Genomic DNA, 21291 nt, shown 5'->3' on the forward strand with positions numbered 1-21291 from the left:
GGGCAACCGGGGGGGGGGGCGCCAGGTAGATCTTTGCACCCCAGTGCCGCAGCCCTGCCTGCTGCATTCAGCTCCCCTTCTTGCTTATCTCCAATGGCATGGAGGGCCTTGCATGTAGCAGAACAAAGAGCACCGAAGACCCCTCCTCAATGGAGCTGAAGTCTGCTTGGAAAACATCTGGCCAATGAGGAGACATAGAGGGAAGTGGGAGGCACAGGTCGTCAGTTCTGGCAACTACTTCACTGGCCTTGCCCAGAGGTTTCTCTGTTTGTGTACTGTTTCCTTGAAGAAAGAACCAACTTCACTGCTCATCTCTGAGTCTCCATGCTGACCTGCAGCTGAGCCAGCCCTGAGATACACACATAAATGCATCTCTGTCCTCCACCAAGGCAAGCCAGAGGCGTTATCGGAGTTTAAGCACACAGGTAGGAATATCCAAGGAGGGCCTGGCATGGGGAGAATCCACTGGGGTTCCCCACCCCTCCTAAGTGGCACTCACATGTCTGCATTTTGCACATGCCTAAAGCAACTTCATAGACGTTGTTCCCACAGCAGCCACCCCAGTGCTTCAGGGAAGCCAACATACAGGACTTGAACCCAGCCCAAAGGAGAGGTCCATTAAGAGTAGGAAGGGCAGAAATGTTTTAAATAAATAAACAACACCTGAGTTTCCTCCCCTCCAAAAAAAAAATTGTTTTCATTTGCTCTATGATTCTGCAATCTTCAGAACCATTATGGCCCCAAATTATTTTAATGAACTATTACAAGCATTTCCCTGCTTTGAGTCAGATGTTTTCTCAGTGCCCTAAGACTAATATACTCTTTTGACCAGGATCTTTGGCTGCAACTCTCCGGGGGGCACCTGCACTGATGGAGAGTAATAGGCAAAAGCACTCAAGGCAAAGAGCTTGTTGACCTCTGTCAGTAAAGAGAGCATTATCTGGGAGACTAGAGCGACCACCCTCAAGTTCCCCTTTGCAACCTTCCCACCTTAGCTTTCTTTTCTCCTGCTTGAACAGTGCCATCTTCAACCCACCTGAAGTTTCATTAGCACGGGGATCTCTTGCGCATGCAAGATTTCCCCCATTCATTTCAACGGAGGGAGCAGATCTGAACTTCCATGCACACATGGCATCTACAAGCACCAGCTCCCTCCACTGAAGTGAATGGGAGAGCCATTTCCAAGATGGAAAACCCAGAAACCCAGCGGAGAGCTAGATGCATCAATGGGTCTGACTTCTAGATGTTGTAGACCAGTCATCAACCAGGGCTTGAAGGCAATAGTCCTCTCTTGCAGTTGCTCGCCAGTAAGTGTAACTCAGTGGTCCACTGTCCCTCAGCTTGGAGGTTTCCCCTTTTCCATCACCAGGGCCAAATTTAGAGGACCTGAACATTGAAATGGCTACCAGCAACAGCTTTCTAGGGTCTTAGACAGCAGTCTTTCTCATCCCAACCTGGAGATGTCTGGGATTGATCTGGGACCCACTGTATGCAAGGCTAAGGGCCTCTCCCATCCCCTGAGTCAGAGTCTTGCAGCACCCTCTCCAACGACAACTTCATTTGACATTCAGAGAGGAGTTTGTGGGGGAACCACACGACTCGTGTCTTGATTGCAGAGGCAAGGTTGGAGGAGAGGAAAGCAGACCAAGAATGCATATCTGTAAGATTATGAAAATAATATGCAATTTTCTTTATTGTCATCCATGCACACCATTGGCCGTGCATCACACACCTAATCCCCGTTCCACACACACACACACACACACACACACACACACACACACACCCTTGCGTTTCTTTTTGGGGTGGATCTAAGAGCAGCTGGGCTCCTGTACTCGCTACTTCCTTCCTTCCCTTTCATTAATTACCAGAGAAAGCCGTGTTGATAGCCCCCCAGACGAATTGAGTCCAGCCAGGCAAGTCCTGGGAGAGCTTGACGGTTGAATAATTTTGCATGTTTTAAGGCGAGGAAATTTATTATCAGCTAAAAAAGTGGAGACCGTCATTTTTTATCTCCCGGTGGCATGAGCGGCTGTGTCTCGCTGGGCTGGCAAGGGGATAGCTTTTATTCTGGCTTGAAGCTCTTACCAGTTGCATGTGTTTGATGCACAGCAAACACGGGGGCACGGGCAAATGAGTTTCCGGGGCTGGATTTTAGGCAAAAAACAGGTTCAGGGGGTGAGTGTGGTTGTGGATATGGATATGATGTTGCTATTGAGTCGTGGAATAAAAGGACACTAGAGGTCTCTGTTCAGCTTTCCCCCAAAAGAACCCATTACTTGAACAGGATATGTCTAATCTGTACTTTATGAAGCCTTCATATAAGCACACAACCTCCAACATTTCTCTGATGAAAAGAGGGACATCCTACTCTACCATAATGATTTTACTATTTATACCCCACCCATCTAGATGGATTGTCCCAGCCGCTCTGGGCAGCTTCCAACATACAGTGGTGCCTCGCAAGACGAAAAGAATCCGTTCTGTGATTCTCTTCGTCTAGCGAAGCTGATAAGTGGCTTAGCGGCTTAGAAAAAAGGGGGGAGGGGGGAAAACCGCAGGAACTCGCAAGACATTTTCATCTTGCGAAGCAAGCCCATAGGAGATTCGTTTTGCGAAGCACCTCCAAAACGGAAAACTCTTTCGTCTAGCGAGTTTTCCGTCTTGCGAGGCATTCGTCTTGCGGGGCACCACTGTATATAAAAACATAATAAAACATTAAACATTCAAAAACTTCCCTATAAAGGGCTGCCTTCAGATGGCTCAGGGGTCAGAATACTCCATACCCTCCAACATTTCTCTGATGAAAATAGGGACGTCCTAAGGAAAAGAGGGACATTCTGGGATGAAATCAGAAACTGGGACAGCTACTGCAGATCGGGGACTGGCTCTGGAAAATAGGGGCACTTGGAGGGTCTGTAAGCAACTGCAAAGGCTGTGACTTGGGCCTGTGACACCCTCATATCCTGTCTAAAACAGTGACTTCCATGGAAGCTATACTGTAGTTTGTTTGTAACAGAGCTATAGTCCCCAGCACCCTAGAATCATACAATCATAGTGTCAGGGAACTGACATCGGAGGAAAGGGAAGTGGTAGGGCTCCCAGAGACTGGGAGAGAGTCAACAGCCAAGGCAGGGACCAGCAGGGGGAGCGCGGGGTCTCTGGAGGAGGATCTCAGTAATGCTGAGAGAGACGCAGCAGCCCAGGCAGGAAGCAGAAGGGGAGAGAAAGGGGTGAGAGACACTTCGAGCGAAAATAGCGGGGAGGTGTCAGAAGCAACTGCAGGGAGACCTATGCTTCGCCGGAAGCTGTCACGTCGTGAGTCCAGGAGACGCGTTTCCGTTAAGGAACTTCTTTGCTGGAAGCGCTTCCGCAGACAGCCACTGTCGGACTCTACAAGTGACTAGAGCAGACATGTCTGAGGAGCTCTGTCACACACAGAGGTTTGTGGGGTCGCACAAACTCTGAAGGGGCACTATTTTAAGCACAAGCAGCTAATCATCCCCTGACAGCAGTCCGACAGTCTCTGTACGCTGCCTGTGCAGGAGAAGGCATCATGAGCGACCCAGCAGGAGCCGGAGCCGCAGGGGGTGGAGCTGGTCCAAGCTTGGAAGACAGATACCGAGCATTGGAGGTCCAACTTGCGCTGCAGACGGCGAGGCTCGAGGAGAGGAGGGCTCAAGATGCAGACAAGAAGGGGAGAACCACTCAGTTCCCCAGAAAGGTACCAGGATTAGTGCAGAAGTTTGGGGGGGACCCCAAGGATTACCATGCCTTTAGGACTGAAATGCAATATGCCCTGAATGTGCAGTTTGATGAGTTCCCTGATGAGGAATCCCGAGTTGCTTTCGTAATTGGGCATCTTGAGAAGGGAGCGCGAGATTGGGTTCGACCCCTGATGGCAACGCACAACGATATCCTGAAGGACACTATGAAATTCTTTCGTGCAATGGATATCATGTTCTCCAGCGATATTGAGGAGGGGGTAGTGCGCAGACAGCTAATGGCTTGCAAGCAGGGAAGCAGATCTGTCCGTGAGTACTGGACTGAATTTACCATGCTGATTCACAGATTGGGGTGGGATTTATCGGCAGCACCCATTCAGATGCTATTTGAAGAAGGTCTTTCTTCAGCTGTGAAAGACGAGCTGGCCAGGAGCCCCAGGGCGGTGTCTATGGATCAGCTGACCAAATCTGCGCTGACCATTGGAGCGCGCCAGGAGGCAAGAGCCTTGGAGAGGCGGGAAGGGAGAGGGGAACGTTGGAAGGAGTTACGCATTCCAGACATTCCTGAGCCAGCTTTCCCGCCGGCAGAGCCGATGGAAATCGGAACAGCCCCCGCGCGCGCAGTTTCAAAGCCCAGTGAGGGGGCGAAGAAGGAGGGAAAGGGACCCCGGAAATGCTATCTCTGCCAACAGCCAGGCCACTTTGCCAGAGTCTGCCCCCAGAGGAAGGAATGGCAAGGGATGGTGGGAACTGTTGAGGGGGGAGAGCAGGGAGAAACGGAGCAGGTAAAAGCCAACGCCTGGTTGCCAGCAGGGCACTGCAGCCAGGCCAAAGAGCAGTGAAAGTGCCCCTTTCCCAAGTGCCAGTGCCAGAAGCTCCTCGACCTGCTCTAGTGATTGAAGTGTCGCTAGAGTTGCAAAATGGACACCCCCTAAAAATAAAGGCGCTGTTGGACTCAGGCAGCTCCTGCAATTTTATGAGCAAGGAGTTTGCGGCTGAACACCAGATACAGACTATCCCCTTAAGCAACCCCCTGCAGGTGACCACGATCGATGGCAGAGAACTGTTGGGAGGAGGCGTCAGCTTGCAGACCATCCCAATGATAATGAGGGTGGCAAGGCACACAGAACTGATAGCGTTTAATGTGGCCACCTTGGGAGGCGCTCCCATTATTTTGGGAATGAGCTGGCTAGCCCTACATGATCCGCTGGTGGGCTGGCATCAAAGAGTGGTTTCCTTCGGTTCCGCACATTGCTTAGAACACTGCAGGGGGGAAAAGGGGTCAGCAGGGGCCCAAGCCACCCTAGCAGGGACGGAAGTGATGGAGAAGGGGAAGGTGCCATCACAGTATGCTGATCTCAGCGACGTGTTCAGCGAGAAGGAAGCTGACCAACTACCCCCGCATAGGCCCTTTGATTGCCAGATCAATTTACTCCCTGGAGCACAGCTTCCTGTAGGCAGGTTGTATGCCATGTCAGACAGGGAGATGCAGGAGTTGCGAGCGTTCATTGACAAGAACCTGAAGAGAGGCTTCATCAGAGAGTCCAAGGCAGCGGGGGGTAGCCCAGTGTTTTTTGTGGATAAAAAGAACACGGACAAGCCGAGACTGGTATGTGACTTTCGGGCCCTAAATGCAGTGACAGAGCCGGTGGCTTTTCCTATGCCCAGGATTGATGATATTTTGACCAGGGTGCGAAAAGGAAAGATTTTTACAAAGCTGGACCTAAGGGGGGCGTACAACCTGATACGTATAAGGAAAGGGGATGAATGGAAGACCACCATGTTCACCCCTTTGGGGGCATTTGAATATCTCGTTATGCCTTTTGGATTACAAGCAGGCTCCGCGTGTTTTCAAGCCTTTATGAACCATGTACTGGGGCCTTTGCTCTACAAGAATTGCGTGGCCTTCTTAGATGACGTGTTGGTGTATTCGGAGAATGAGGAGCAACATGTGAGAGACGTCAGAGAAGTGTTGAGCAGGCTGCAAGCCAACAGACTGTGGGTGAAACTGGAGAAGTGTCAGTTTCATACCAAGGAGGTGGAATTCCTGGGGTACCGCTTGTCAGACAAGGGGTTGGCCATGGACCCCGGCAAGGTTCAAGCGGTGCTGGAATGGAAAACCCCCAAGACTAAGAAGGATGTGCAGAGGTTCCTAGGGTTTGGAAACTTTTATCGTAAGTTCATCCGAAACTTCGCTCACCTGACGGCGCCCATCACGGACTGTCTCAGCAGCAAAAAGAAGTTTGTTTGGACGGGGGAGGCGGAGCGAGCGTTTGAGGAACTGAAAAAGGCCTTCGCCTCTGACGAACAACTTCTACATGTGGATTTACAAAAAAAGCTGAGGGTCGAAACAGACGCTTCTGACAGAGCCATAGGGGCGGTGCTTCTTCTGCAGCCGGGGAAGGAGGGGTCCGAGTGGCGACCGTGTGCCTTCTTTTCGCGAAAGCTGAACAAATCTGAGAGAAACTACACGGTGTACGACCGGGAACTTCTTGCGATTTATGAGGCCTTCCGGAGATGGAGGCACCTACTAATTGGTGCACAACAGAAGGTGCAAGTACGCACGGACCATAAGAATCTAGAGTATTGGAGAACTGCGCGAGTGCTCAACCAACGGCAGTTGAGATGGGCCCAGGAGTTCTCCAAATTTAACTTTGAGATTTGTTACGTACCAGGCCAGGAGAACGTTAGGGCGGACGCTCTCTCACGCAAACCTGAATATTTGGAGGGAGAGGGTGCACCCGAAGAGACCCATGTCATTCCCGAGGATCGCTGGGTGTGTGGGGCGGCATTGGTGGGGCTAAGGGAACTGATAGAGGGAACGGTGCAGGATGAATATGCCCAGGACAAACTCAGGGGTCTCAGGAGGGAGGGAGACAAACCCGGGGGTTTTGAGGAGAGAAACGGGGCGTTGTACTACAAGGGAGCGTTATACGTACCTGAAGGAGAATTGAGGGAAAAGGTACTCAAGCAACTGCACGATAGCCCCACAGCAGGGCATTTTGGGCAACACAAAACCATGTGGCTGGTTACCAGGGAATTCTGGTGGCCCAAGGTCAGGGAAGATGTGCGGGAGTATGTGAGAGGGTGTGACCGATGTCAACGAGCCAAGGGGGAGAGGCGGGCACCGGCAGGTTTATTAGAACCACTACCCACGCCGGAAAGACCATGGGAGGCAGTGGCAATAGATTTTATGACTGATCTGCCCAGGTCCAAAGGGAAGACAGCCATTATGGTTGTGGTAGACCTGTTAACCAAGATGGCCCACTTTATAGCCTGCTCACATGCGGTCACAGCAGAAGAAACCGCTAAATTGTTTGTGGAAAATGTGTTTAGATTGCATGGTGCCCCATTGAGGGTGGTTTCGGACCGAGGGAAACAATTTACTTCCAGGTTCTGGAGGAAGCTCATGAGCTTATTGCATGTAGAGGTGAATTTTTCCACTGCCCGCCATCCAGAAACCAACGGGCAGGCGGAAAGAGCTAATGGTGTCCTCCAGCAATATTTGAGGTGTTATGTGAATGACAGAGAGAATGATTGGGTGGAGAAGCTGGCGTTGGCAGAATTTGCCTATAACAATGCGGAGAACGTGTCCACGGGAATGAGCCCTTTTTTGGCCAATCACGGGTGTCATCCCCGAGCCTTCCCAGGGGGGGAGGGGGAGAACTGGAGCGTTCCAGCCGCAGAACAGTTCGTTGAAGAAATGGAAGCGATCCATCGCCAGCTCCAACTTAATTTAAACAGGGCGAAGGAGGAATATAAGAGGCAGGCAGACAAAACCAGAAGGGAAGGAGAAAGCATTAGGGTGGGGGACCAGGTGTGGTTGTCCACCCAAGGGTTACCATTTAAAGGAGGTTGTAAGAAGTTAAGACCCAAAAGGCTGGGCCCATTTGAAGTCACGCAACAGGTCAACCCAGTGGCTTTCAGACTCCGGTTACCTAACCACATGAAGTTGCACCCAGTGTTCCACAGATCATTGCTGTCACCGTATATAGGGGACAGAGAGGGGAGGGTCAATAGGGGACCAGCTATGGAGGAAAAAGAACACAGCTACCATGTAGCGGAGATTCTCGATTCCAGGTGGAGGGGAGAGCAAGTAGAGTATTTGGTAATGTGGGAAGGGGAGCCGGAGTCGGAAAACACCTGGGTCAGGGCAGAGGATGTAGATGACGAGGTTTTGATTGAAACTTTTCATCAGAGATTCCCTCGGAAACCCCAGCCAGTGGCGAGGTTCCGGAGGGAATACTTCGCCACCACCGACGAAGAAGAAGAGTTGGAGGGGTTCGCTGATTCCGAGGTGGAGGAGGATTCAGCGAGTCGGAACGAAGACCGATGGAGGGAAATGTTCGAGACGTCGGAAGATGAAGAGGATTCTTTTAGGGGTTTCAGCTCCTCACCGCCCAGAGGAGAGAGTAGGGGCGGGGGAGAGGGGGGCCCTGGAGGGGAGGTGGATGTCAGGGAACTGACATCGGAGGAAAGGGAAGTGGTAGGGCTCCCAGAGACTGGGAGAGAGTCAACAGCCAAGGCAGGGACCAGCAGGGGGAGCGCGGGGTCTCTGGAGGAGGATCTCAGTAATGCTGAGAGAGACGCAGCAGCCCAGGCAGGAAGCAGAAGGGGAGAGAAAGGGGTGAGAGACACTTCGAGCGAAAATAGCGGGGAGGTGTCAGAAGCAACTGCAGGGAGACCTATGCTTCGCCGGAAGCTGTCACGTCGTGAGTCCAGGAGACGCGTTTCCGTTAAGGAACTTCTTTGCTGGAAGCGCTTCCGCAGACAGCCACTGTCGGACTCTACAAGTGACTAGAGCAGACATGTCTGAGGAGCTCTGTCACACACAGAGGTTTGTGGGGTCGCACAAACTCTGAAGGGGCACTATTTTAAGCACAAGCAGCTAATCATCCCCTGACACATAGAATCATAGAGTTGGAAGAGACCACAAGGGCCATCGAGTCCAACCCCCTGCCAAGCAGGAAACACCATCAGAGCACTCCTGACATATGGTTGTCAAGCCTCTGCTTAAAGACCTCCAAAGACCTCAACCAGCTACAGTTCCCATGATTCTTTAAGCCATGCCTGTCAAATTGGCATAAGAGTGCTTTAAATGTTTGGTGTGGATGTGATTTTAGATACAGCCTAGGGAGATAAGATTGATGGGGGTGGGGGCGAAAGATTAGCATCCCTTTGGTGCTTTAAATTGCACATCACACACACACACACACACACACACACACACACACAATCCCTGCAGTTCTGATGTTTTAGGGCCATAGCTCAGTGGCAGAGCTGCCGTTTCACATGTGAAATGGCCCCAGGCTGAATTCCTGCCATCTCCTGGTTGGGCTAGGGGAGACCCCTGCCCAAAACCCTGGGTGAGCCATTGCCAGTCATTGTTGACAATGCAGGGCTATATGGACCAATTGTATGACTATCACTGGGGACTCCTCTACGTTTGATGGCACTGAAATGCTGGCACCAGGTGCAAGATGGGTCCAGCTGGAGGGTCTAAGGACCAAGGCAACAGACTGAGGGCACTGTCAGGAGCTGCTGGGATTTGGCAGATGGTTTTTGGACCTGGGTGCAGTTGCCCTGTGTGGCAAGGCACCAAAATGCCACATTCCCTGGCAGATAAAGGGCAAACAAAGCGTCACGCTCAGTGGGAGTGCTGCTCTAGCATAGGGTTACCAGAAGTCCCCGGATATGCAAATCTGTCCCCGGACAAATTCCGTCCCCGGAATGTCCCCAGATTTGCAAATCTGTCCCCAGGAAATGTGGCAGCGGCAGCCTCAGCAGTCCGGAGCCAGCCTGGTAGCGCAGTTGGCTCTGGCTGGCTTCAGGAGCTGCTCGCTGCAGTGGCGCCCGCCATTTTTCCTCACCGGAAGTCCCCATGTGATGTGTGATTGTGCACAACAAATCATTTTGGGACTTCCGGCGAGGAAAAATGGTGGGCTCCACAGCAGCAAGCAGCTCCTGAAGCCAGCCAGAGACAACTGCGCTACCAGCCTGGCTCTGGGCTGCCGATTGCCACTGCCACTGCCAAAGGGCAACCAGGGACGTCTGGCGGTACACATCTCCTGCCCCCTTCCCCCTTTGTTTTGACTGATCAGGGGACGCTCAGCAGTGGCGTAGCGTGGGGGGTGCAGGGGGGGCCGGGCGCACTGGGCGCAACATCTGGGGGTTAGGGTTAGGGAGCGCAAATCCACGGGTTAGGGGGCGCAAATTACTTGCCTTGCCCCGGGTGCTGACAACCCACGCTACGCCACTGATGCTCAGGAGTAACAGGCAGGCAGCGCGCCATTGCCCAGTTTTTAAAAAAACTCTGCCCATTTATGTTTCACAGGGTGTGAAAGAAGGGCTTTTCACCTTTATACAATATGCATGTGAGCTTGGGCCCAGGGTCTGTTGCTTTACCATCCCCACTGCTGACTCCCTGTTGCTACTCAGCTTTTTTTTTAAAAAAGTGTCCCGGATTCATTGAAAAAAATCTGGTAATCATACTCTAGCATCACAGAAGGACCCTGAATTAGATCGCATGGCTTGTCCATAAGTCTGCAGAAATCTACTAGGGAACAGCAAAATGCTTGGCTCTATTCTGCAAAAAGGACCAGCTCACTGCTTGCCTTTCATGTTATTTGCTCTTTCCTGCCAGGCTGGGCAAACCATCAAAAAGATTCGTACCACTTTGCTGTCTCTCTGCCGTCAAAATGTACATAGAAGGATCTTCGTGGCAGGGATCAATGGAATAGAAAGATCAGAATGTATGCTAATGCTGCCGTGAGGAAAACCAAAACACTGTCTTATGTATCGACAGCATGTCCGGAAATCACAGCTGTGCTCGCCTCCATCTCGTCTGCAGCTGTTTGAGGAAATGCACTTGCTTTTTTGAGAGAGCTCTGCTCAAACGCTCGCAGTGCCCTCAAAACCTACGTCATCAAGACCTTTGGGGAGATGCCGGTGGCAGGGAAAAGAAAGGATCTATTAATATGCCAGCCAACCTGTCCATTCGTCTGCCGTCCACCTAGCAAAGTTTTGGCAGACAAGATTTTGCTCCCCGCTCCCTTCTTCTCCTTTGGAGATATGACATCTGCAGAAGGGATGACAGGACGCAGGAAGAACATTTCCAAATGTCATCCTGTCCCCCTGTAGAAAATGCGAGCAAAGGGGAAAGGCGGTGAGAGGACTCTTGCACCAAAATAACTCCACTAGGCAAGCGTAGGAGTGAGAGTAGCTAAAGCCAATCGGCTTAACCTTGCCTGGTTTTAGAAGGCTGCAGCCGAATCAGGAGAAATGCCGAATAAACTGGAAGTTTGGAGAAGAGAGCTCATGCCTCCGGCTTATGTCACCCTCGGCTTGAGACCAGCACAAACCCAGAAGCACAGTGGTACCTCGGGTTAAGTTCTTAACCTGAAACTGTTATTAACCTGAAGCACCACTTTAGCTAATGGGCCCCCCAATGCTGCCGCGCCGCCGCGGTGCAATTTCTGTTCTCATCCTGAAGCAAAGTTCTTAACCCGAGGAAATATTTCTGGGTTAGCAGAGTCTGTAACCCGAAGCGTATGTAACCCGAGGTACCACTGTACTGGAATGGGTTACTTCTGGGTTTGCACCATTTGCGCATGCACAGAGGCACTAAATCATGTGTGTGCGCATGCGCAGAAGCGACACTTTGGGCTGTGTTGTTTTTGGGTTGCAGCGGATCACCGCCGTAACCCGAGGTTCCACTGTAATTGTTAAGAGTGTTGGACTATGATCTGGGAGATGAGGGTTCGAATCCCCACTCAGCCATGGAGTTCACTGCGTGACCTTGGGCCAGTTCCCGCTTTTCAGCCTAACCTGCCTTGCAGAGCTGTTGTGAAGATAAAACAGGGAGGAAGAGAATCCTTTCTTATCCTCACCTGGCTAATTCAACAATGGGATCCTCCATTAGATTTTAATCCTTGCTGAATCAATGAATTAAGAGGTTATTGGGGTTTTTTTTAAGGATTCTTTAGATGTGATTCCTTGCATTGCAGGGATGGGGCTAGATGCTTCCAACTCTACAGTATCAGACCCTCCAAGTGTCCCTATTATCCAGGAACATCCCTGATTTAGAGAAGTCATCCCGGTTTCTGATTTGATCCTGGGATATCCCACTTTTCCTTAGGATGTCCCAATTTCCATTGGAGAAATGTTGGAGGGTATGGAGCTATCCGACCCCTGAGCAGTCTGAAGGCAATCCCATTTAGGGAAGGTTTGGTTTTTTTAAAAAATGTTTCATGCTTTATTATGTTTTCGTATATGTTGGAAGCCACCTAGGGTGGCAGGGGCAACCCAGTAAGATGTGTTGGGTATAAATAGTAAAATTATCATCACAGAATAGTATGTCCCTGTATTTTCATCAGAGAAAACAGCCCCGGCCCTGTATACCTGAAGGAGCGTCTCCACCTCCATCATTCAGCCTGGACAATGAAGTCCAGCTCCGAGAGCCTTCTGGCAGTTCCCTCATTGGGAAAAGTGAAGTTACAGGGAACCAGGCAGAGGGCCTTCTTGGTAGTGGCGCCTGCCCTGTGGAATGCCCTCCCACCAGATGTCAAGGAAATAAACAACTATCTGACTTTTAGACAACATCTGAAGGCAGCTCTGTTTAGGGGAGTTTTTAATGTTTGATGTTTTATCGTGTTTTTAATATTCTGTTGGTAGCCACCCAGAGTGGCTGGGGAAACCCAGCCAGATGTGTGGGGTATAAATATTATTATTATTATTATTATTATTATTATTATTATTATTATTATTATTTTTATTATTAATGTTGGAGGGTATGCAGTACTGTGATTTTATGGACAACAAATCACCCAAAAAACATGGGAGAAGCTCTCCCAAAGAAGCAATTATGGAGGTTTACTCTCTCCCCCCACACCGCCAGATTGCAGTGGATATTTATGAAACCAATTAGAGCAATTTGAACTCCAGCTCCTCCCCTCCTAAAACACACACCTTTCTCTCCACCTGGCTGATCAACTGTCTGCAGACTCAAACGGGCAGCCGTTACCACCAGCTGCCAGTTGACTATCTCCATTCTTTCCACCTCGCTGCACCTCCTTGCATTCTGTCACTACAAATTAACCGGCCGCTGAGACAGCCAAGCTACTTTGTCAGAAATTAAATGTAAAGGAGCAGGGTGTGTTTGAGGAGGAGAGCAAAGAGGGCTCAGAATGCATTTGCCTTAAACATCTAATCCCCAGGAGATCAGAAGAGAAGGCAGAAAAATAGGATAATGCTTCCTTTTTAGAGACTTAGAGCAGAGCAAAAGGAAGCCTCTCTCTCTTTCTCTCTCCAGGGGTTGAGAGTTCACCAGCTGCCTATGTAGACCAAACTAGGGTTTCGGCAGGGACGCGGGTGGCGCTGTGGGTTAAACCACAGAGCCTAGGACTTGCCGATCAGAAGGTCGGCGGTTCGAATCCCCGCGACGGTGTGAGCTCCTATTGCTCGGTCCCTGCTCTTGCCAACCTAGCAGTTCGAAAGCACGTCAAAGTGCAAGTAGATAAATAGGTACTGCTCCGGCAGGAAGGTAAACGGCGTTTCTGTGCACTGCTCTGGTTCGCCAGAAGCGGCTTTGTCATGCTGGCCACATGACCCGGAAGCTGTACGCCGGCTCCCTCAGCCAGTAAAGCGAGATGAGTGCAGCAACGCCAGAGTCGGTCACGACTGGACCTAATAATGGTCAGGGGTCCTTTTCCTTTACCTTTAGGGTTCCGGCAGGTGGGTGAGTGGGGTTTGTTTGGGTCACATGTGAATGAAAGGTGGAGCACAACACATTTCATTAAAAAGAAAGAGAGAAAGAAGAACGGGAAACCTGTTGAAGCATATTGACCCCAAGGTGCGCCTTCTTCCAGATGGCACCAGACTCAAACCTTCTTCATCAGACCTTTCCCCTTCCGAAGATCATAAACACCCTCAACCCCCAGGGTTCTTTGGGGGAAGCCATGACAGCAGCAACAGTTTTATGCAGATTTCTTTTTCACGCCCGTTACTCCTCCACAGGTAAGGTCAATATTGTGGAGACGGACTTGCAAGTATCTGAGTGCATCTCCTCAAAGACATCCCCAAATATTCTCTTTCTGCTTGTCCCCAAAAGAGTTTCTAAGGCATGTGCCTTTAGATGTGCAAATCTACATGGAGACTGCTTAACTGTACAACAGGAACATACCACATTTTATGCAGGGAGACTTGCCATTATTTTTTATTGATTATAGATAAGTGTAAACTGTTAAAAAAATATTGGCTGATGTTTAATTTTACTGTTTACTATTAGATTCTAATGAATTATTGAATATTGCTTTATTTGATATAAGTTGTTTATTTCAAAGTTATTGCGACTTTTCATATTGGATCAGATTGTTATTATTAATGTTTGATTATAGATAAGTGTAAACTGTTAAAAAAATATTGGCTGATGTTTAATTTTACTGTTTACTATTAGATTCTAATGAATTATTGAATATTGCTTTATTTGATATAAGTTGTTTATTTCAAAGTTATTGCGACTTTTCATATTGGATCAGATTGTTATTATTAATGTTTGATGTTTTAATATGTTTTAATATGTGTTGGAAGCCGCCTAGAGTGGCTGGGGCTATCCCACCATGCCTCCTAGATAAGCTTAGTCCGAAGACGACTGCTGCTGAAACAACATCTGAGTCTCCAGCACAGCACTCTGGAGCTGTCCAGGGTACTGTAGTAGCCTTGGCTCAGCTCCATACTGTTGGGGCCATTGCCCCAAACACAACACATTTCACTCATGTCAAGCAACAGCACAGAAAGGCAGGAACCACAAGCGAAAGCTCGCAAGGGCCTGCAGCCCAAATTTGCCACAAATCTAAGCCCTTGGAGTGTGCAGGATGGAATAACCGGGACGTTCCCCTCCAAATCTGGGATTTTACAAGCGCTTAAAGGGAATGAAAGGGGTAGAGAGAAATGTAAGGGCAACAGAAACCCAAACAGCAGTGTTATATCTGCATTGAAAGAGTTGAGGAAATTAATTTTCCACCCAAATCATGCTAGGAGCCTGCAATGATTGATAGCCTTTTTTGGAGAGGCATTAAAGCACTGAATTGGATTCAGTTTATGGAAGAGTAATCTAATCCCCTCTGGCCCTCCCCTTTCCATTCTACCCTTAATCTGAAAGTGTGCAGGCGGCGTTTTGTCCGACAAGGCCCTCTCGGGCCACACTTTGATGTGAATGCTCCCCTCCCCTCTGTTCGTGTGTTTGTGTGTCTCCATCCCACACCCTCTTCTCAATCCTCTTGGCACTTCTCCCTCCCTCCCTTCCCTTGGACAGTTTCTGGCTGCGTCCGGACGCCAGCCTTGCTCACCTTCGAAAGTCCGCCAACCTCCAAATAAAAGCAGATGATGAAGATGTTCCAAGTGACCCAGATGGCTGTCCAGATGGCATACTGGGTGGAGAAAGAGAAAGAAGTCAAAGTTGCAGAAGAGGGAAAAAGCAAAACGAGCACAAGCTCTCCAAAGCCGGCGCCGCAGATGCAGAACATTCAACACCATGATCTGAACAGCAACAAAGTCAGAGCCCTCTGTGCTTCTGGTGGCCTGATGGATTTCAACTAAGAACAAAGACTTAGCATTGGGTAGCAACAATGACCCCCCTGGGTGCTGCTGCAAAGGGCAGTTCGCAGCAGTCGGTGTGAGAGGAGCTCTTAATTAGAGTGGCCATGTCATTATGTTATTCTAACCCATCCATTTCAAAGCAAAAGAAGCACGATGAAAATATTTGTCGGGAAGAGGAATATAATCAATTACATATCAGGCCTCATCATGGGACTGAAACTGCCTTGGTCGCACTGGTTGATGAACTCTGGCGGGCTAGGGACAAAGGTGAGAGCTGTTTCCTAGTTCTGCTGGATCTCTCAGCGGCGTTTGATACCTTCTGGACCGTCTTGAGGGCTGGGAGCTGGGGGCACTGTTATACAGTGGTTTCGCTCCTTCCTCCTGGGCCGTGTTCAGAAAGTGGTGGTGGGGGATGAGTGTTCAGACCCCTGGGCTCTCACTTGTGGGGTGCCTCAGGGTTCTGTCCTCTCCCCCATGCTTTTCAACATTTACATGCAGCCACTGGGAGAGATCATCAGGAGGTTTGGGCTGGGTGTTCATCAGTATGCGGATGATACCCAGCTCTACCTCTCTTTTAAATCAGAACCAGTGAAGGCGGTGAAGGTCCTGTGTGAGTGTCTGGAGGCGGTTGGAGGATGGATGGCGGCTAACAGATTGAGGTTGAATCCTGACAAGACAGAAGTACTGTTTTTGGGGGACAGGAGGCGGGCAGGTGTAGAGGATTCCCTGGTCCTGAATGGGGTAACTGTGCCCCTGAAGGACCAGGTGCACAGCCTGGGAGTCATTTTGGACTCACAGCTGTCCATGGAGGCACAGGTCAAATCTGTGTCCAGGGCAGCTGTTTACCAGCTCCACCTGGTACGCAGGCTGAGACCCTATCTGCCTGCGGACTCGGAAACTACAACTAATCCAGAATGTGGCAGCTAGACTGGTGACTGGGGGCGGCCACCGAGACCATATAACACTGGTCTTGAAAGACCTACATTGGCTCCCAGTACGTTTCCGAGCACAATTCAAAGTGTTGGTGCTGACCTTTAAAGCCCTAAATGGCCTTGGTCCAGTATATCTGAAGGCGCGTCTCCACCCCCATCATTCTGCCCGGACACTGAGGTCCAGCGCCGAAGGCCTTCTGGCGGTTCCCTCATTGCGAGAAGCAAAGCTACAGGGAACCAGGCAGAGGGCCTTCTCGGTAGTGGCGCCCACCCTGTGGAACGCCCTTCCAGCAGATGTCAAAGCGATAAACAACTACCTGACATTCAGAAGACATCTTAAGGCAGCCCTTAAGGGAAGTTTTTAACGTGTGATATTTTATTGTATTTTTGGTTTCTATGGAAGCTGCCCAGAGTGGCTGGGGAGGCCCAGCCAGATGGGCGGGGTATAAATAATAAATTATTATTATTATTATTATTATTATTATTATTATTATTATTATTATTATAGATCATTTGAGGTCTGAAAGTAACAACAGCAGTGAATACTGATCATATTTGCTGGACTGATTTCCATTCTGGACTTGGGACAAGTCAATGAACGCTGGCAATTTCTGCCCCCATTTCTGTTTCCACCAGAATTTTCAAACGTCTCTAGTGTACACGTGGAATCCCCTGGATTCCAAATCATGTCACTGTTGTGACCTTCTTTCTCCCTCCTCCCATACTGATGGTGATCCATTGCAGCCAGTCCTTCAGCTACAGACCAGAGGGTGATGCAACCGATGTGTTCATTGTGTCCAGAGATAAACTCTGTGCTTGTTTGTAGGCTTGCGGCAATAGATTGACTGGCAGTCTTCGCTTGCCAAGATCATTGACGGTGGACTTTATCACTTGAGCAATGATGCCGGTCAATGAGGAATCTCCCTCTTCGATAACTGGCAGTGATAAACCCAAGCTTGGTTGGGAGATGGGTGGCAGAGAGAGGGTTTTAAAAATATACAAGTCATCTGTCAGGCAGAAAAGCCTCCTTGATATAGATTTCCAGAAACCACAAGGAGCACCTGAGGCTTTGAAGACAGTAAATAGCATGGACCCATTCCAGAAGGGAGGTTTCCAACACCATCAAAATGAAAAAGAGCACCTCAGAGAACCGGGGGGAAGATGCCTTTCATTTGGGTGGGCAAGGAAAACTTTCTGCCTGGCTCTGACCCGCCAAGTCAGGAATACTTAGCCCCGCAGTGATTTGGAGCTGAGCAACGGCACCAAAGGGCCAGCCTTCCATCACAGAATGCAAAAGCCAGCGTTGGTGAGGCACGATTGGTCACCTTAATGAAAGACATTTGCACAGAGCAGCGCGCTTCAAACTGGCAATTAGGGCAGTGGCTGCTCGTCCCATTAACAGCGCAGTAATTTAATTTATATCCAAAAGGCTGTGTAATAAAGTGAAGCAGCCCGATTAAAATAAATTATGCACACTCCGTTAGAAGCAGCAAGTGAAAGGGCAGATTTGTTGATGATCGGAGCTGTCCCGCTGTCAGCCGGTGGCCAAAGTCTTGTGATCCATATGCGCACTGTATCTAGGAAAGATCCAAACTGGTTATGGGCCCATGAAGAGAACTATGTGCACTACTAACAAGCTTAATGTGACACAGAAACCCACTGTACACGTGTGTGTGTGTGTGTGTGTGTGTGTGTATACACTGCAGGATGACATGCCTGCTCACTTCCCCCTCCAACCCCACCCCACCCCTCACCATCCTCCATACCTTTACACTTCAGCACCCCGCTTCCCCCCTCTTTGAACTCACCACTAACCTTAACCTTGCCAACCCACCCATTGCAGCTCACCCAAACTGTTCTCGCTCCCTCTGTACATGCATTGACAGTGGGGAATGGGGGAGAAATAAGTTTCTTTCTTCCCTTCATTCTCCCCCTGCCCCCCGCTGCTGGCAGCACTGTGGAATGCTGCCCTTCGGTCCTCAGGACATATGATAGAATGAATTTATCACCCAATTCACCAAGTAGTAGTTTAATGGCAAACAGGGACCTGGGAGCTGAACCCTGGGATGTATTCAAGGTAGCGCTGAGGACAAGGTTCCGTCAGTGCAAGGATTTATCCTTGTGCAACAGAACACTCCCCCTGTCTCCTTCTCCTAAATCTGTTCTGGGGTTTTCCCCAACCCTCCAGAGCACATTTTGTGGGAGATTGCAGTCGAACATAATAATGCATGAGTGCTAGTTAGCAGCGGCGTAGCTAACCACTCAGGCATCTGGGGTGGCCAGCTACACCCTGTGTGTAGGCACTCTGGGTGGAGTCTGCATGGAGTCTGCCTGCCACCTTCCCCTCAGCTGCAGGGCAGTGAAGTGCCTGCAGGTGCCCGAGCCACTGTGTCACTCCCAGGAGAGGCTCAGGTGTGCTGCAGGCACCAATGTAAGTGCTGCCCCCTGGGTAAGTGGTCCCAGTGCACCCTGCTCCCCCACCCCAGCTAAGCTGCTGCTAGTTAGTCACTTAGGAAGCTAGGTCTGTAAGGGAGGAAGTGAAGCTGCTTCTATTTCCTTTCCCTCAGTTTCTGAGCACCAGGTAACCTACCAGGATGGGTGTGCCTAAACTTGCTCCAAATTCAGACCGCATGTTTGAAACTATAGGCTGTATTTTGCACCCAAGGGTAATCTACCTGTGCTTTCCTTGCTGCTACATGGAATAATGCATGAACCACACCTTTACATTTAGTAAGTAAATCATTTTAAACTTACTTAACAGTGTGATTTGTTCATTGCAAGAGGAATAGAAAATGTGGAGAGTACTATATGCAACTAAACAGGATGTACAAAAGGCTTAGCAGCCTAGATTCCTAATGCTTCCCTGTGTTGTTTGACTTTGTGAGTTTAAACTCTGCTGCTGTAAGCTCTCTCTTGCTGGAGTGTATGTTTAGCCCTGCTTTTTGAATCCAGGCATTCAGCTGATTCTTTTATTATTTACCCCATATACATGCGTCACAGGGATCCATATATTTTCAAATATTTGGAGATGGCATAAGGCACACACAGGGAGAGGAGAGTGGGGAAATCCCATTGCACTAAACCTAATCCTTGTGCTAGCTCCAATATTCCATTAAATACCACCCCTTGGTTTTTAAGAGCTAGTCTTAAATTCATCTTTAGGAATCTTAAAAAAACAAAAACTCAAACAGAACTTTGCTACTTACCACCACAATGTAGCGTGGCCTGTACTGGATTGTACCAAACAGGCCAAGGATGACCATGATTATGTGGAGGAAATTGGCAAGAATTGGAGCCCATTGGTATCCCAGGAAATCAAACACTTGTCTCTCTAAGGCAGCAAGCTGGAAAAGAAAGAGAAGGAGGCTGTGATTTCTGTACTGCAAGGGCTTGGGCCCTTTGGGTCCTTTCCAAATCTACAATTTCTACAATCCTGTGATGAACAATTGCAAATTGGAGGCTTGCTTTGAAAGTGCTTGTTTTTCAAAAAATGGAATTTCCCCCCTGTTGGTGGCAATCTCTTGGCTGCCACGGTTTGGTGCAAACGATACAATCATACGCATCAAATTTAGGTTGCATGGTTGAAGTGGATTTGGGCACTCTTGTGCAACAAAGAAGCAGAGCTCTTTTTTTGGTAAGGAAAGAGATGGGGAAATGTACTTGAAAGTGCAAGATTGCAACAACATCGGGTGATGTCGAATAGGCTGCATGCAAGCAAATCAGAATGATTGCTCTAAGTTTTCTGCCAGCAACTCAGGAAGAATGCTCCATAGGAAGGACCTATGGATGAGAACTCTGTCTAGTTCCTTTCCCCCATATCCTCTGAAAGTTCACCATACGCCAAGACTGACTGTGTACCGAAGAAACTAAAAAAAATAAATGTTATGCTTACAATAAATTCAGCAGGGCAGTATGAACACGTGCCAATTCACTGTGCAATGATTAGCCCATACATGCATTTATTCTGCAGTATTTTGAACCTGCAAATATTTGAGGGTGATTTGCATCCTGGTTGATGCAAAAGAAATGGGATTGACTACACACTACACACACAAAGAGGCAACATGATGCCTAGATAAGAGGCCCTTATAAGCCAGGAACAGCAGTGGTATTCAGAGTAAAGAGATGTTTGCACAGATGGAACAAATGGAAGAATGCCATGTTGAATTCAACCCAATGTACCTTAATTACCCATGTCCGTTAATTCCCATGTGTCTTGTCTGAGTATCACCCACCCCTTCTGTTTAACAGACTCATGCAGGAGAACGTTTGGGATCATGCCCACTGCCTCTTCTCTCGTCTTTGCGGGATACAGCTAACAATCATTCTCGCTCTTCTTTTTTGACAGCTTTGAAAGCCGCATTCTTCAACTCCAAGGGAGCCAATTTAATTAAACAGCCAGACAGGTACCATCAGCAATCTTGCAGGAAGCACACGAGCTACTGAATGAACAAGTCCCATACCTGGGAAAGTGGCACTGGAAGGTTATTATTCATTTCAAAATCAATTTTCTCTGCATCATCAGAGCCAGCGGCAATGTGTTAAGCCCTTAATCTTTCATTAGAAGGATCAAAGCACAAATGGCGGCGACATTTAGGAGTCCCGGATTCTGGCTGGCCGGCTGGAGGACACGTGACCGCAATCAGTTTATCCAATCGGGCATTTAATTGGCTTTGTTTGTTACTTTGAGCCCAGAAATGTAGATAAAGCACCAGCCCGTCCATATATTAGTTTACCTATTTAGCAAGGAAACCCTTCAGTGGTGTATGTTACAGAGAGATAACCCAATGCCTTCTGGATTTTGCAAGAAGTGAGCTTGACTTTGCTTCCTGCCTGCAATCGCTGGGACCAAAGAGTGTCATGATCCAAAGCAGCAACTACAGTGGTACCTCGGGTTAAGTACTTAATTCGTTCCGGAGGTCCGTTCTTAACCAGAAACTGTTCTTAACCTGAAGCACCACTTTAGCTAATGGGGCCTTCTGCTGCCGCCGCGCCGCCCGGAGCATGATTTCTGTTCTCATCCTGAAGCAAAGTTCTTA

At 49.1% G+C, this 21291-nt stretch overlaps 1 protein-coding gene across 3 annotated transcripts in view; it reads right to left on the reverse strand.

The window, feature by feature from the left end:
* NKAIN4 (sodium/potassium transporting ATPase interacting 4) overlaps nt 1-21291 on the reverse strand; it is a gene marked incomplete at its 3' end in the record, with an annotated part of 109630 nt that overhangs the window by 47474 nt on the left and 40865 nt on the right. For all 3 annotated transcript variants that reach the window (XM_082226537.1, XM_082226535.1, XM_082226536.1), the window contains exons 2-3: nt 19459-19596; nt 15071-15151 (exon numbers count right to left, since the gene is read on the reverse strand). In XM_082226537.1, coding sequence (XP_082082663.1) covers nt 15071-15151; nt 19459-19596 — 219 coding nt within the window. The remainder of the gene's footprint in view (nt 1-15070; nt 15152-19458; nt 19597-21291) is intronic.

The sequence above is a fragment of the Podarcis vaucheri genome (genome assembly GCF_965113315.1).
Source record: "Podarcis vaucheri genome assembly, chromosome: 6".
NCBI classification, from domain to species: domain Eukaryota; kingdom Metazoa; phylum Chordata; class Lepidosauria; order Squamata; family Lacertidae; genus Podarcis; species Podarcis vaucheri.